Raw genomic sequence first — 12,918 nt, forward strand, 5'->3', positions numbered from 1 at the left:
ATACTATGGTCAAAACTAAATAAAGCAAATTTAAATTCATTGTCATCAATATAATGATTAAAAGGGAAAATATCACCAGTACATTTAAAACAAAACCAACTCTCATGATTAAGATCAGAATAAACACAACGGGTGTGATAGAATGTATTACACCCTTACACAAAATCTTTGGCTGGTGATGCGTGATGTTTTTGTAACAAGAATTACATTTTTCAATCATACTCAAAAGTAATTACAGAATTAATATGTATCAAATAATACAACATTTCAATAATATCAATAAAATAACATTCACTTACCATAGCTGCCAACATGTAACACAAAAAACACTCAAACAGATATACCAGATAAAATCGTTCTGCCAAAATACATAACATATATAATATGAACATAATCTAATAAATAAATAGCGTACAAATAGAAGCACAAAAGCAAGTTGGAACTGTGTGGAACTGTGTAGAAAGAAAAGTTATGGGAGCATGAATTAAAGTACAGATTATATCACCTGAGCACAAGAAATGTTGGAGATCAACCGAGCATAAGATGGATAACAAGGTCACAATTAAGGTGGTATAACAGGCAATTACACCAATTAAACAATGTTACTAAAAACATTTATTAAGATGAGAACAACAAATTTCAATTGAAACTTGTGAGAGTCAATGCGATGAAGATGCTTTGAAGCCATGCAAATTAATGGAAAAGTTCAAGTCCAAGTTTAGCAAACTGCGAAATTCGCAAAGTTCTGATGAAACCAAGCATGGCAAGCATGATACATATGGTATAATTGTAAGCAAAACTCAAAATCATGTTCAAAATTACAAGTCCAAGTGCAAGTAGACTTACGATAGGCAAGTTAGCCGTTCCAAACAACGTTGTTCACAAAGAGCTGGACTTTGGTTCCTGTGGTACGGATCTTGGCTTTATTCCCTCAGCTACCAGCTTCTCCCGGATTGGAACAAGGCGTCTCCTCTCGGCCTGCATCATAGCTGGAAGGTGAGGTGCGACTCCGAACTTGGACTTGGAGCCATCATGAGAATGGTTCAATACCATGTCACGGTCCGCCATCCTGACAAATTTAGCGATCACCGGGTGAGGTTTGTTGCCAGATTGTGATTTTGATGGGAGACGATGGACATTATTAAACAAGAAGTCAGCAGCCTGCGGTATCTTCAAGTTGTTTATGAGGTGTTCACGAAGTACAAGTTCAGTGTTTTCTTTTGCGACATTGGGAACATTGAAGAAAAGTAGGTTTGACTTCCTGCTATATAATTCCGTTTCAAGCTTGGCTTGTTCCAGGGCTTTAATCTTAGAGCGTAGTTCTGCCTCCAGTTTTGGGACTTGAGTTTTCTGAACAAATGTTATTTTGTCCTCTAAGATGCCAACGGAAGATTTAACGTGCTCAACATCTTCTTTCACCTCCTTAATTTCTTGTTTCACATCATCCAGCTTTGCACTCATGTCTTTAAATCCGCCATTCAAACGTCCCTCCATTCTGTCGAGTGTGGTAAACAACTTGGTTACGTCAAGCGTATCGGCGCTCACTGTGCTATGATGTAGATCATGCCGTATACTGGTATGCATAGGGGAGTCCATTGTAGTACAGTCACTGTCCGAATCCGACATGAGTTTAGAAGATTTTGGTTGTTTTCTAAGCGAATAAACTGAATTTGGTGAAGTTTCCGAGCTCGTTTCCGACCGTGATCGTTTAGGAGGCATATGGAACAGAATTAAAATGATAGGCAGCGCTCCAGGGACTAAATATCCCACACAAGTTCAGAGCTTCTCAGTGCGACGTCATGCACGCCCGAAATCAATATTCAAGATAAATAATTAGCACGATTACAATTAATACCGGTATTTGTTTAAATGAATAAATAGCTTCAAATTATGTTTTTGGTCCATTTCTCAAATTGTCCATTACTTCTTAAAGCCATATTATAACATGGAAGACGCCCTCAATATTTTTCAAAATTCTGTTTTTTACATAATTATAATGTACTGTATTAAACTAACATGCTCTGCAAAAATCAAGACTCTAGATGCTGTACTTTAGTCACAATCCGAGATTTTGAATAAAACGCAGGAACCTATGTTTTATTATTAGGATGGAAATATTAGTCGAACACGTATTCGATGTTCATAACACAGTATGTACATGTACATGGCGACATACATAAAGTATCGCGTCGTAGCACAACCGATTGGGGTGACACGCATTGACGACATCGGCGTTGGTAGTAAATTCCAATTTTCTTTACTTTACCTCAGGTGTTCAGCTTAAAATTAAAAGGGGACACTGATATCTGACAGAAAATAATGCTAATCTATTTTTATGGAATATTATAGCATGGCTTTAACAAGAAACCCAAAGGCCTCTACAGCCTTCTGATTGCTCACGTGCTTTTCATACCGACAATAGTTCGTGAAATGCTCACACTTATTTGTAATTGGTCGGGTATCCATGAATTTCTCGATTCGTTTCATCACGGTGTCCCTAGTTGCCGGCGTGAAGTCGTCCTGGATGTCGTCTTCATTGTTGATTCTTGCTTTTGACTTGCCAATAATGAGGCTCAGTTCACTAAAAAATACCTGCATATTATTTAAAGGATCAGTGAGTTTATCAGGCTCAATTTTGCCCGTGGGCTTGTCAACGCCGGCGAAATTGCAGAGCTTATTCTTGCCAAAGTATATCCCCCAGTGCTGGTACCCCAGTGCTCCATGTATCTCAATTCGATCGCCAAAAACCGGGGCGATCGTTTTATTTCCGAACAGAAATCTAGGTTGGTCCGGTGTTTTCCAATCACTCACTTCACACCAATCCGTCACTACACCTAATTTGGAAGAGAAACAAAGCAGTCAAAATCAATGAGAAGGAAGATAGATAGACAAAGAAAGGAAGGAGAGAGAAAGAGAAAACTAGTCCAAGAGCAAGAGGAAAGGAAAAGAAAAAGCAAGAGAGAGAAATGAGAAAGAAGTGGATAGAAAGAATAAAATGAGCGGAATAGGAGAACATTACTTAAATGGTATGACCTGATCGATAGCCTCTTCCCCATTTTCTTCATCAATGTAATTCTGGTTTAAAAGAAACCTGATATTTTTCTCATTACGCCAGTAAAATTTAACGTCCAATTGTTATAGAGGCACGCCCTAAACGATTTGAACATTTAGAAAATTCCAAAGGAAAATTGCCGAATAACGCCCCCCCATCAGACCCGATGCCCCCCCCCTCCATGGTTGAACAGATATATCATGAGTAGATATTTCAGTTCAAAACTGAATTTTGGTTGGCCATAACAGAACGTCGAAAGTTCAGACCGAGCTAGTTGCAACGTTTTATACCATGTTTTAGTCAAATCTATATTTTGTTCAGTGATTTTGTGAAGCAATTTCAGCAAACTATTTTGTACCCGAAATCACTTATTCGTTTTATCTTATTTCAACGTTCACCGTTCAGTTCAAAACTCGTGTCTTCTATAATTGATGACTTAATAAAAAAAGATTTGTATGCGTCTGACGTCAGGGCAACGGCGCGGTGTGATTGGTTGCTGACCTGCGCAGTACGGCATTTTTGATCTGGTTGACAGGACGTCAGACGCAAACTAGTCTTTTTAATTCGGTCTTCAGTTATAACTTGCCTATGTTCTCCATGGGTTCCGTCATGTCAAATGGCTCCGTTGGGTCAGTCGTTATCGCCATGATTCTCCAAATATCAGAAACGGGAGAAAGAGAGAAAACAATCATTCCAGCAATGCTTTTAAATGCCTAAAACGCGCGCATGGCGGGCGCAAGACTAAGGTAAGGCCATTCAGGATATCGACTTATTGATACACTGACCTAGTACCAGAGACTTAGCCCCTAAAAATGTTGCTGGCATTAAATAGTGTAGTCCATGAGCCAGACAGTACAAAAGGTGGTTTGCTATCAAAAAGGGTGCAAATCTAGCGATGTCTTTTGAAACGGTACATGTACAGGCCGTATCAAAATGTTTGGTACCCAACGTTTTTAGTGTTTATTGACAACCCTGTTTCTTCAATATCGTATGTTGGATCCAATGCCCAGGATTTATAGTTTTATGATCTTTTATAACATTTTATTTAAGAAATAAAGGGTGCAGCATTATCCTTTACACCCAAATAATGTGTCCGAGGCAGTAAAACGTAAATAATGGGTGAGGCGCAGCCGAACCCATTATTTAAACGTTTTACTGCCGAGGACACATTATTTGCGTGTAAAGGATAATGCTGCACCCTTTATTTCTATTCTATTACCAGAAAATAGTGCAATTTTAAGAGAAAATGTCATTTTTTGGCACAAATATTTTAAGTTGTTTACTTCAAGGTGGAGCGCGTACGCGTAAGTGACAGCGCGTATCGCGGAAATATTGCACGCGTAACCAAGCGTAATGCTGTGCGTAGAATGTGTTACGGCGCTTGACCCATTATTGCAGAATAATGGGCTCTCACGTGACGCGTTTCAACAAATCACAGTGCGCGATTTTGAATAATGGGTCGTGGAGGTAATAGAACTATAAATAAAGTAGCTCATGCATTTTGCTGTTATTGTCTCGTACATAATAACTTGAAACTGATGGATAACAATCATTTTGATACACCCTGTAGGTATGAATGCCATGCAAGGAAAAGAACCAATAATTTATAGTGCGTTATACGCACAGCCTGCACAGGCATAAATCCGGGCATAAATCCACAACGGGACCCCACCCCGGGACCAACGCCGTTAAAAGCTCTGCTAGCTACAATGCCAAGCTTCTGATAAGCCATCCATGGATGACAGCAAAGAGCTACACATATAACGTAAAAACTCACGTTTTCTTCTGCTGACTACACTGCACAAAAAGTAAGCTTTTGTGGTGACCCGATGAAAGTGGTATGCTTACAGCTAGCGACTCTCTACTTTGTTGAAGTTCTATACAAATTGTCTTTAAAAGTAAATTCTGTTCCAAAATTGAAGTAAAACCAAGTCCAGTTGTAATTATTGAACCGCGTTTGGAAAAATTGCTGCAATAACTTGCTGGCTGGTTCGTGTCAAAACGACTTCAACTGAAAATATCTCTGTCAAGATAATTCATATACCATACAAATGGGGAGGCAAACCAAAGGGATATGATGGGTGCACTGCAAATGTTCCCGAACACGTGACGCCTCTCAGACGCGTCCGAGGTGTTCATAATTGTCTCTTTAGAACACTAGTGTATTTGAAAATATGATAAGTCTTGCACATTAGTGTTCTTTTAGTATAATGTAGAACACGTAGTATTGATCAGACGTGTCACAAGTGTTCTGAATGATTATATTGAATACTGGTGTTCAAAAATGGAACGCATGAGCAGATAGAGGCGTTGGAGAGCTGCGACGTGTCAGCGAGAAATACACGGTGCTCCTTTGAAGGAGGGATATAAGTAACAACAACAACAACAACAATGGCGATGCAACGTGGAAACGCTTCCGGGAAATGCTTTAACAAACTGTCTTTTCCAAGACAAATGGGATGATAGTGAGAGTAAATTCGAAGAATTTAGAGAAGAATGAAATTCAGGGCAACTTTGGGAGCGACTCGGAGCCCGTATATCTGTTGATGAACAAGCATAGGAGAGACACAAGAGGGTGACTATGGCCGAGCGATTTTAATCGCATTAAAATGCGTTACGCTGTCAGCCGGGAGATACAATCGGCGAGGGTTCGAGCCTTGGGCTTGCCTTAGGTGAAAACTCTCTGATTTCATCGGAATTCTTCGGAACACCGCCATTATCTTGTTTACACTACCATGCATTTGTTTATTGTCGAGAAATAAGATTTTGAAAATGTATAAATAAAGGTTGAACACCAGCATTCTGAAAATCAATGTTTGAACACGTGTCATGTGTTAAAAAACCGTTACATTTCTTTCATGTGTCCGAGGTGTTCACATATAGTAATTTTGAACACCAGAGTTTAAAGGATTAGAACATGTTACACTAGTGTTCTGAGGTAATAACACCCGTGTTCTCTACATTAACACTAGTGTTCTCTAAATAAGTTGAACACGTGTCATGTGTTAAAAAACCGTTACATTAATGAACGCGTTCCATGTGTTCTGGACAATTTACAGTGTGGGTGGGTGTGTAAGTTATATCAATAATTACCCAATATGTCTATGATGTGCACACGCATGCGCAAATAGACATTTCAATTAACCAATCATATTAACAATTTATTTTTCTTCACTTATATAACCATATTTGGTTAATAGTTGGGACAGAACATCAGCTGATCATCACACGCTAGAGTGGAAAACCCCAGCCCCTGGGTATTTTTTTTTCTATATTGTTTGATTCCAAGTACAAATTGCAATTGTATTCTGTTTGGCAATTAAAAGACAATACACTTTTCTTTGTTCTTTGTTCTTTGTTCTTTGTTCTTCATGTTCTTTATAATGTCTTATTAGGTGAAACTGCCGAAAGCTCTTTAGATCAAGGAAGCTTTCAACCAATTGACTCATCCACTCCAACTTGAAAAGAAATTTCTATCAAAATTCAGTTTTTATTAGAATAAAAACAACTTTGTGTATGGGTTAAACAGTATGCCCTTTCTTTCAATCAAAACTGCTATTGTATTCTGTTTGGAAACGAAATATGATGTACTAGGAAACTAGGGAAATATAGTTTCGATTAGAGTAAACTTAAAGCAATATTGACTTAAACAAAAAATAGGTCTTTATTTTATTTCCACAAAATGTTACTTTTCACCATCAATTAGGCGTATACCGCAAATATCGCAACAATACTCCGATTTAAACCAATAATGTCTCCTTTACGACACCATTTCAAATATAGAGGAATAAAGAGGAATAACTTGACACACCTTTGGTTAAAATTAGAGCATTTATATGATGTTGAGGTCCACATTTTATGACATTTTTACTGCTAGTATGTTTCAGTTAGATATTTTAATTTTCAAAAGACCAGTGACATATGTGACGTGTCATGTCAAAAGGAGACACTTTTGGGCAGGATCGTTAATGGAGAAATAGCCAAAAATCTGCCCGGGGGTGATTTTTTTCACAATTTAGGTTTGTTGCGAATTGTCTGATAGTTTCAAACCGGAATATAACTGGCATCTTGTATATTTTGAGACATTTTTCAAGGTAATTCCTACTCTCAACATTGTCAATAATATTTTCAAAGGCCGATATCTCAATTTCCAATTTTATAATACCGTAACTTACGAACTCAATATCTTTGCTTAGGAATGTCCGATTTCATTGGGGAAAACGGCGTTGTGGAGCATAATATCTCTATATTTAAGATATGTAAAAACCTCAAAATTGATAACCTGCCCCAAAGTGTCTCCTTTTGACATGACACGTCACATATAATACATTAAAAAAATTGTATAGCCCCCTCTCAAAAACTAGTTCATTGCATATCTAATTGCTCAAGTAGCATTTCGTGCACATTTTACTACAAACTTGAATGGGGTTTATTTTGAATTGACCTTATCATTTTAAATGTTAAGTATATGGAGATAAAGATTAGAGAAGGCCATATTTTAATCCATGTTAGGGTCATAAGGTCTAATAAAAAGAACCCCATACAATTATGTAACAAAATTTGCATCGAATGCTACTTGGAAAAGTACGATAATAATTAAATATTGTCGTAGAGGGGGCTATAGCTAAAACAACAATGTTAGTGGTTATGAAACAAAGGTGATGACAACCCTATATAGCGGTACAAAGTAGGCGGATAGAGTAAAAGTACCACAACGGTGGATTAGGTCTAGTATTCTATATTAAAAGTTAGTAAAAATAACTTACTTAAAAGTGAAACATGTTGATTTACGGTAGTGAAAAAAATATTCAATGAATGATTCAAAAAATGATGTAAAACATGTAAAAAATGTTAAAATGACGGTGGAGCAAGGTAACTTTTTAAATTTAAATCGTTTTGGAAGTTCTCACAATAAGATAAAAGTAAAACGTTTCTCTTCTGATATTTGATTCAGGGGAATCAAATTTCCAGTAGAGTGTCACAAAACACATCATCTATCCGGCGTCATTATTCGTTATTCGTAAAAAAAAACATTAAAGAAAATAGCTGACATGAAATGTCATGAATTTTACCCTTTCGAGCGAACTATGCGGTCACCCGCATCTCAGCTGTCACCATTACCTGGCTAATGATGACTGTACCCACCAAGTTTCATGCCTATAAGACAGTTTTTACTAATAATTGACCTCAGATGACCCCTAGTGACCCCGAAATGACCTTCCAAAAATTTGGCCCTAAACGTTGACAGTACCCACCAAGTTTCATGCCCATATGACGATTTGTACTAATTTTACCTCAGATGACCCCTGGATGACCTCGGGTGACCTTAAGCCAATAACCAATACAAACTTGTTCTGTCTCGGGTCAAGATGTACCCACCCACCAAGTTTGTTCTAGGAACGTGCGATCCCCATAGTCTCCGATAAAATAGGCGAACAGGCACATGGATGGTCAGTAGACGTTGTGTATTATTATATAGATTTTGCCAGTAAACATGGGGATTATCAGGTAATATAGTTTCCAAACATATCGAACTAACACCCTGCTATTTATCACTTCACATTATGATAGTAATGGAATTAAAGAAAATTGCAAATGATCGTCATTTTCGGCACAAACGATTTGGACAAAAACCAATCTCTTACACAAGACATAGCCCACGCTTGATCGTGTCTTTCATGCAGATTTGTGTTCAAGCTAAAAAACTGCGTTTGTATTAGCCTTTATGACCCGGAATTATGGTCATCATAAACATAGCTATCATCGGATTTGACTTGAAAACGTCTATTCAGGCATTCTTCATTTTTTATTTATTTTTTTTTTGCATGAGAACTATAGACCTTTTAATTTACAAAGTGCGGAAGCCAGATAGTTTTCTTGACATTTCATGTTTTCAGGTGCAAATATTTGTTGGTTGTTGATGGGCAAGAAGTAGTAGGGCTAGAGGTACATATGAAAGAGGGGGAGGGAGAGGGGAAGGTGTGAAGCTAAACAGAGTAAGGCGAGAAGACGATTAAAATTAATTAATTAAAACGAGTGATTGATTTATGACCAAATTTACGACTATAACTTCAGAACTATTAATCATATTCACAATATTTTAACATAGCAAGAAGGATGATTTATTTATGCGCGTTTTGGTACCACATTTTTCCAATGTCGTTCAATATAAACAACACAGCAGTATTTTTTTAAAGAAAAAAAACGAATTTAAAAGTTGCAGTTATTTGCATTGATCTGAATTTAGAGCGAAGATAATGCCGGGTTTTATGCAACAATGTTTGATTGCTGAAAACTGCAACTTTTAAAATCGTGTATTTGTCTTTAAAAACGCTACTGTGTTGTAGATATCGAACGACATTGGTAATTGGGTATATCAAAATGCGCGCAAATTAAACCATCCTTCTTTCTTAAGGGCTGGGGTATGAACGTTTGGACAGTATTTATTTTGGGACATTAGAGCACATCAGACATATCGAATTGCATTCTGAATACGAAGAATGCCATTCTGATATCAAATAATTTTGATTTTTGAAATTCGCAATTTAATACACATTTTATGGCAAATCATTAAAATTGATATTTTTAATATTTAACAGTACTTGAAGTAAACTTTATAAATCTGATGATTTATATTTAAAGTGTATGTAGGTGGGATGAAAAGCCGACGATCAATTGAAAATTTTGACCTCTCGTATTGAAGATATGGATTTTTTTTCCCAAAACACCAAAAAAAATTAGGTCTTTTTGGGGAAAAAATCCATATCTTCAATATGAAAGGTCAACATTTTCAATTGACCGTCGGCTTTTCCTCCCTGCTACATACACTTTAAGAATGTATCATTAGATTTATATAATTTACTTCGAGGACTGTTATATATCAAAAATATAAAAAATATCAAATTTTTTTAATTTGTCATAAAATTTGTATTATATTGTGATTTTCAAAAAATGAAAATTATTTGATATCAGAAAGACATGCTTCGTATTCAGAATGCAATTCGATAGGTCTGAGGTGCTCTCATGTCCCACAAAAAATACTGTCGAAACGCAATAAACGCTCATTTTAGATCCCTTAAGTCTGCACAAAAAATAACGCATCTGTTATAAATACGCCTATAGCTTCAGAAATAATAATTGTTTTCACAATATTTTAACATAAAAAGAAGGATGATTTATTTATATTGAATTAAACATAAAACTGATCAACTGGACTCACATTTGTGATGCGATCAAGCAAAATCAGTCGGAACTCGGCAATAATAAATTTTCAGTTTCTTACAGGATAGTAAAAAACATTTACAAAGCTGGATTTTGCAGAAAACCCCATTGAAATTAAACAACCAGTTCCAAAGATATGAGCAATTAAAGAGTTTCCAAAACAAGAAGAAACAAAAGGAAATATTTCCTTTATTTGGCTATATCTCAAAATCAATATTTCCGAGTTCCGACTGATTTTGCTTGATCGCATCACATTTATTTGAGAGGCTACAGTATCGCACCTAATCCAAGGTGCATCTTCAGGCCGTCTGATGATCTGGCGGCAAAAGGTCATCAGACGGCCTGAAGATGCACCTTGGATTAGGTGCTATACTGTAGCCTCTCAAATAAATGTGAGTCCAGTTGATCAGTTTTATGTTTAATTCAATATTTATTAAACCTGGGTGAATGACAACCTTCACAAACGGATGATTTATTTACGCGCATTTTGATACGCCATTGGTCCAATTTTGTTCAATACAGCAATGGTTTTAAAGAAAAAATACCCTAATTTGAAAGTTACAGCTATTTGTATTGATGAAGTAAGCGCAAATATAATGGCGGGCTTTCCGTGCTACAGTGCTGGCATAATAACCATTGAGCACTGTAAACCGCGATTTTTAAATTCGGATATTTTTCTCTAAAAGCACTACAAATGGGGTATCAAAATGAGCGTAAATAAGTCATCATTCTCTCTATGTTAAAATATTGTGAAAACAATTATTATTTCTGAAACTATACGAGTGCATTTATAACAGCTGCGTTACTTTTTGTGCAGACTTTGTGTTGAAATATTGTGAATACGATTAATAGAAGCCTTTGCATTGGGGCCTGAGATTGGAATTCCAGTTTCCTTTCTCACGAAGTAAGGGCTAAGAGTAAAATTGTACAATTGTGTTTGGGAGTGGCCTTCTCTCTTTTTCCTAGCTATTTTCTTCCATTTCTTGCTTTGTTGATCAAAGCTATCTAGGCCAGCATGCATATATTAGCCTACACTGGCTATCCAGGCTTGTGGATTTGTATGAGCTTGGAACGGTCCATGGTTTTCCATGGATTAGCATGTGTTCCTCACGGACCAACCTGGGAAAACAAACAAACAAATAGTTCTGAAGCTATTTGCGTATTTATAACGGGTGTGTTACTTTTTGTGAAGACGTTAGGCCAAAAAAAAAAAAAAGGTTTGTCTCAAAGCTGACGAGAAATTTAAAACAAATGCGAAATGCGATTTTTTATTTTTTTATTCCCGACTTTGTGCACCTGGTTCCGAATTTGGCAACCCAAATCATGCAACTTCATTTGCAAAATCACCTCAAAATTATTTTTGTGACTACGGAGCTTAATTTTCATTGCTAGATTATTTATTTACCTTGAAACATCGTCAATATAGTTCACATATTATTTTAAAGATGTTATAAATTCAACAAAACATCAAGCTTTCATAAAACTCTCGCTTGAAAAATGGAAAATTAATCAGTTGTCATTTATTTCCTATGCACCGTGTAAACAACCACTTTCACTAATTTTATTTACTTGCTGTCTCATACTTGTTGTAAAAATCAACCCTAAATATTAAAAATGCTCTACATAAATCATGAATGCATGAAAACATTTTATTTTGGAATTTTTGAAGGATTATGATGTGAGAAAATAAAGTCCAATTCAGTAAAAAATAAACTTTACGACCGTGGACAAATCCAAGATGGCCGCCTACATAAATAACACACATGGCCTGGCTGGCGAGATTCAGACAAGTAGGCGTAAAATAAATTGAAAATAAAATAGTTTGCATGTCATTTCTTTCAGAGAAATGGACATTTGTATCAACAATATTCCCAAAATTCTATTTAGTGGAGGTAAGGCTAAAATTCCACCCAAAAATAGGAGAAAATAGAAGTTTTTTACAACTCAAGTGAGACTACTTTTTTAAGCTTTTTGGGAAGGCCGGTGCCGAATATTGGAGACCTTGACGTGAATTCACTGTTATGGTAATTTTTGGTAATTTTTCACCCCAAAAAAGGGTGGGACTATACTCGCGTCAGTACCGGTATTTTGAGAAAAAAGTCTGATTTTCGCCGATTTTTTCTGGAAAAACTTAATTTTTTTTTTTTTGAAATAAAACAATTTCCGCATTTGTTTTTGTCAAATCGTGGGATTTTACAAACGCGCGCGTCAGCTTTGAGACGAACCTTTTTTTTTTTTTTGGCCTTATATCCATTACAGAACCTTAGACAACACCAGGGGTCAAGCTTGTATTAAACCTACCATGCAAGATACATGAATGATATAACGTGTAACATTTATTTTCAGTTAAACATGAATTTAATGTTGTCTTTTTATTTCACGCATTACATTCCTTTTATCAAAGCTGGTGTACCACAGGTTTTCACACCAGCTCATCATACACAGTAATTATGATTTAAAAAGATTACATGGTATTTCATGTGCTCTTTTAAGTGGCAACATATAGGCATACATGATCATCACATCTTCCAAATGATTTTAGCTAAGAAAGGTGCAGGGTCTTATGGTCTTTCACCTTCTTTCTTCAAATAAAAAAAGTTACCTTGCTCCACGATTATTTTTATAGAGTAATAATCTTTATACAT

At 36.3% G+C, this 12,918-nt stretch overlaps 1 protein-coding gene across 1 annotated transcript; it reads right to left on the reverse strand.

Annotated features, from left to right (window-relative positions):
* Positions 1–2,343: 2,343 nt before the first annotated feature.
* Positions 2,344–3,699, reverse strand: LOC140139225 (phospholipase A and acyltransferase 4-like). Its single transcript, XM_072161005.1, has 2 exons — positions 3,639–3,699; positions 2,344–2,834 (listed from the first exon to the last, which is right to left on the reverse strand). Exons 1-2 carry the CDS (start codon positions 3,697–3,699, stop codon positions 2,344–2,346), a joined length of 552 nt encoding a protein of 183 aa, XP_072017106.1.
* Between the last annotated feature and the right edge of the window lie 9,219 nt (positions 3,700–12,918).

The sequence above is a fragment of the Amphiura filiformis genome, chromosome 18 (genome assembly GCF_039555335.1).
Source record: "Amphiura filiformis chromosome 18, Afil_fr2py, whole genome shotgun sequence".
NCBI lineage: Eukaryota > Metazoa > Echinodermata > Ophiuroidea > Amphilepidida > Amphiuridae > Amphiura > Amphiura filiformis.

Coding starts and splice junctions, on each gene's coding strand:
- LOC140139225 (XM_072161005.1), bottom strand. CDS start 3,699: ATGGCGATAACGACTGACCCAACGGAGCCATTTGACATGACGGAACCC. Junction 2,835..3,638: donor GGAACCCATGGAGAACATAG/GCAAGTTATAAC, acceptor CTTCCAAATTAG/GTGTAGTGACGGATTGGTGT.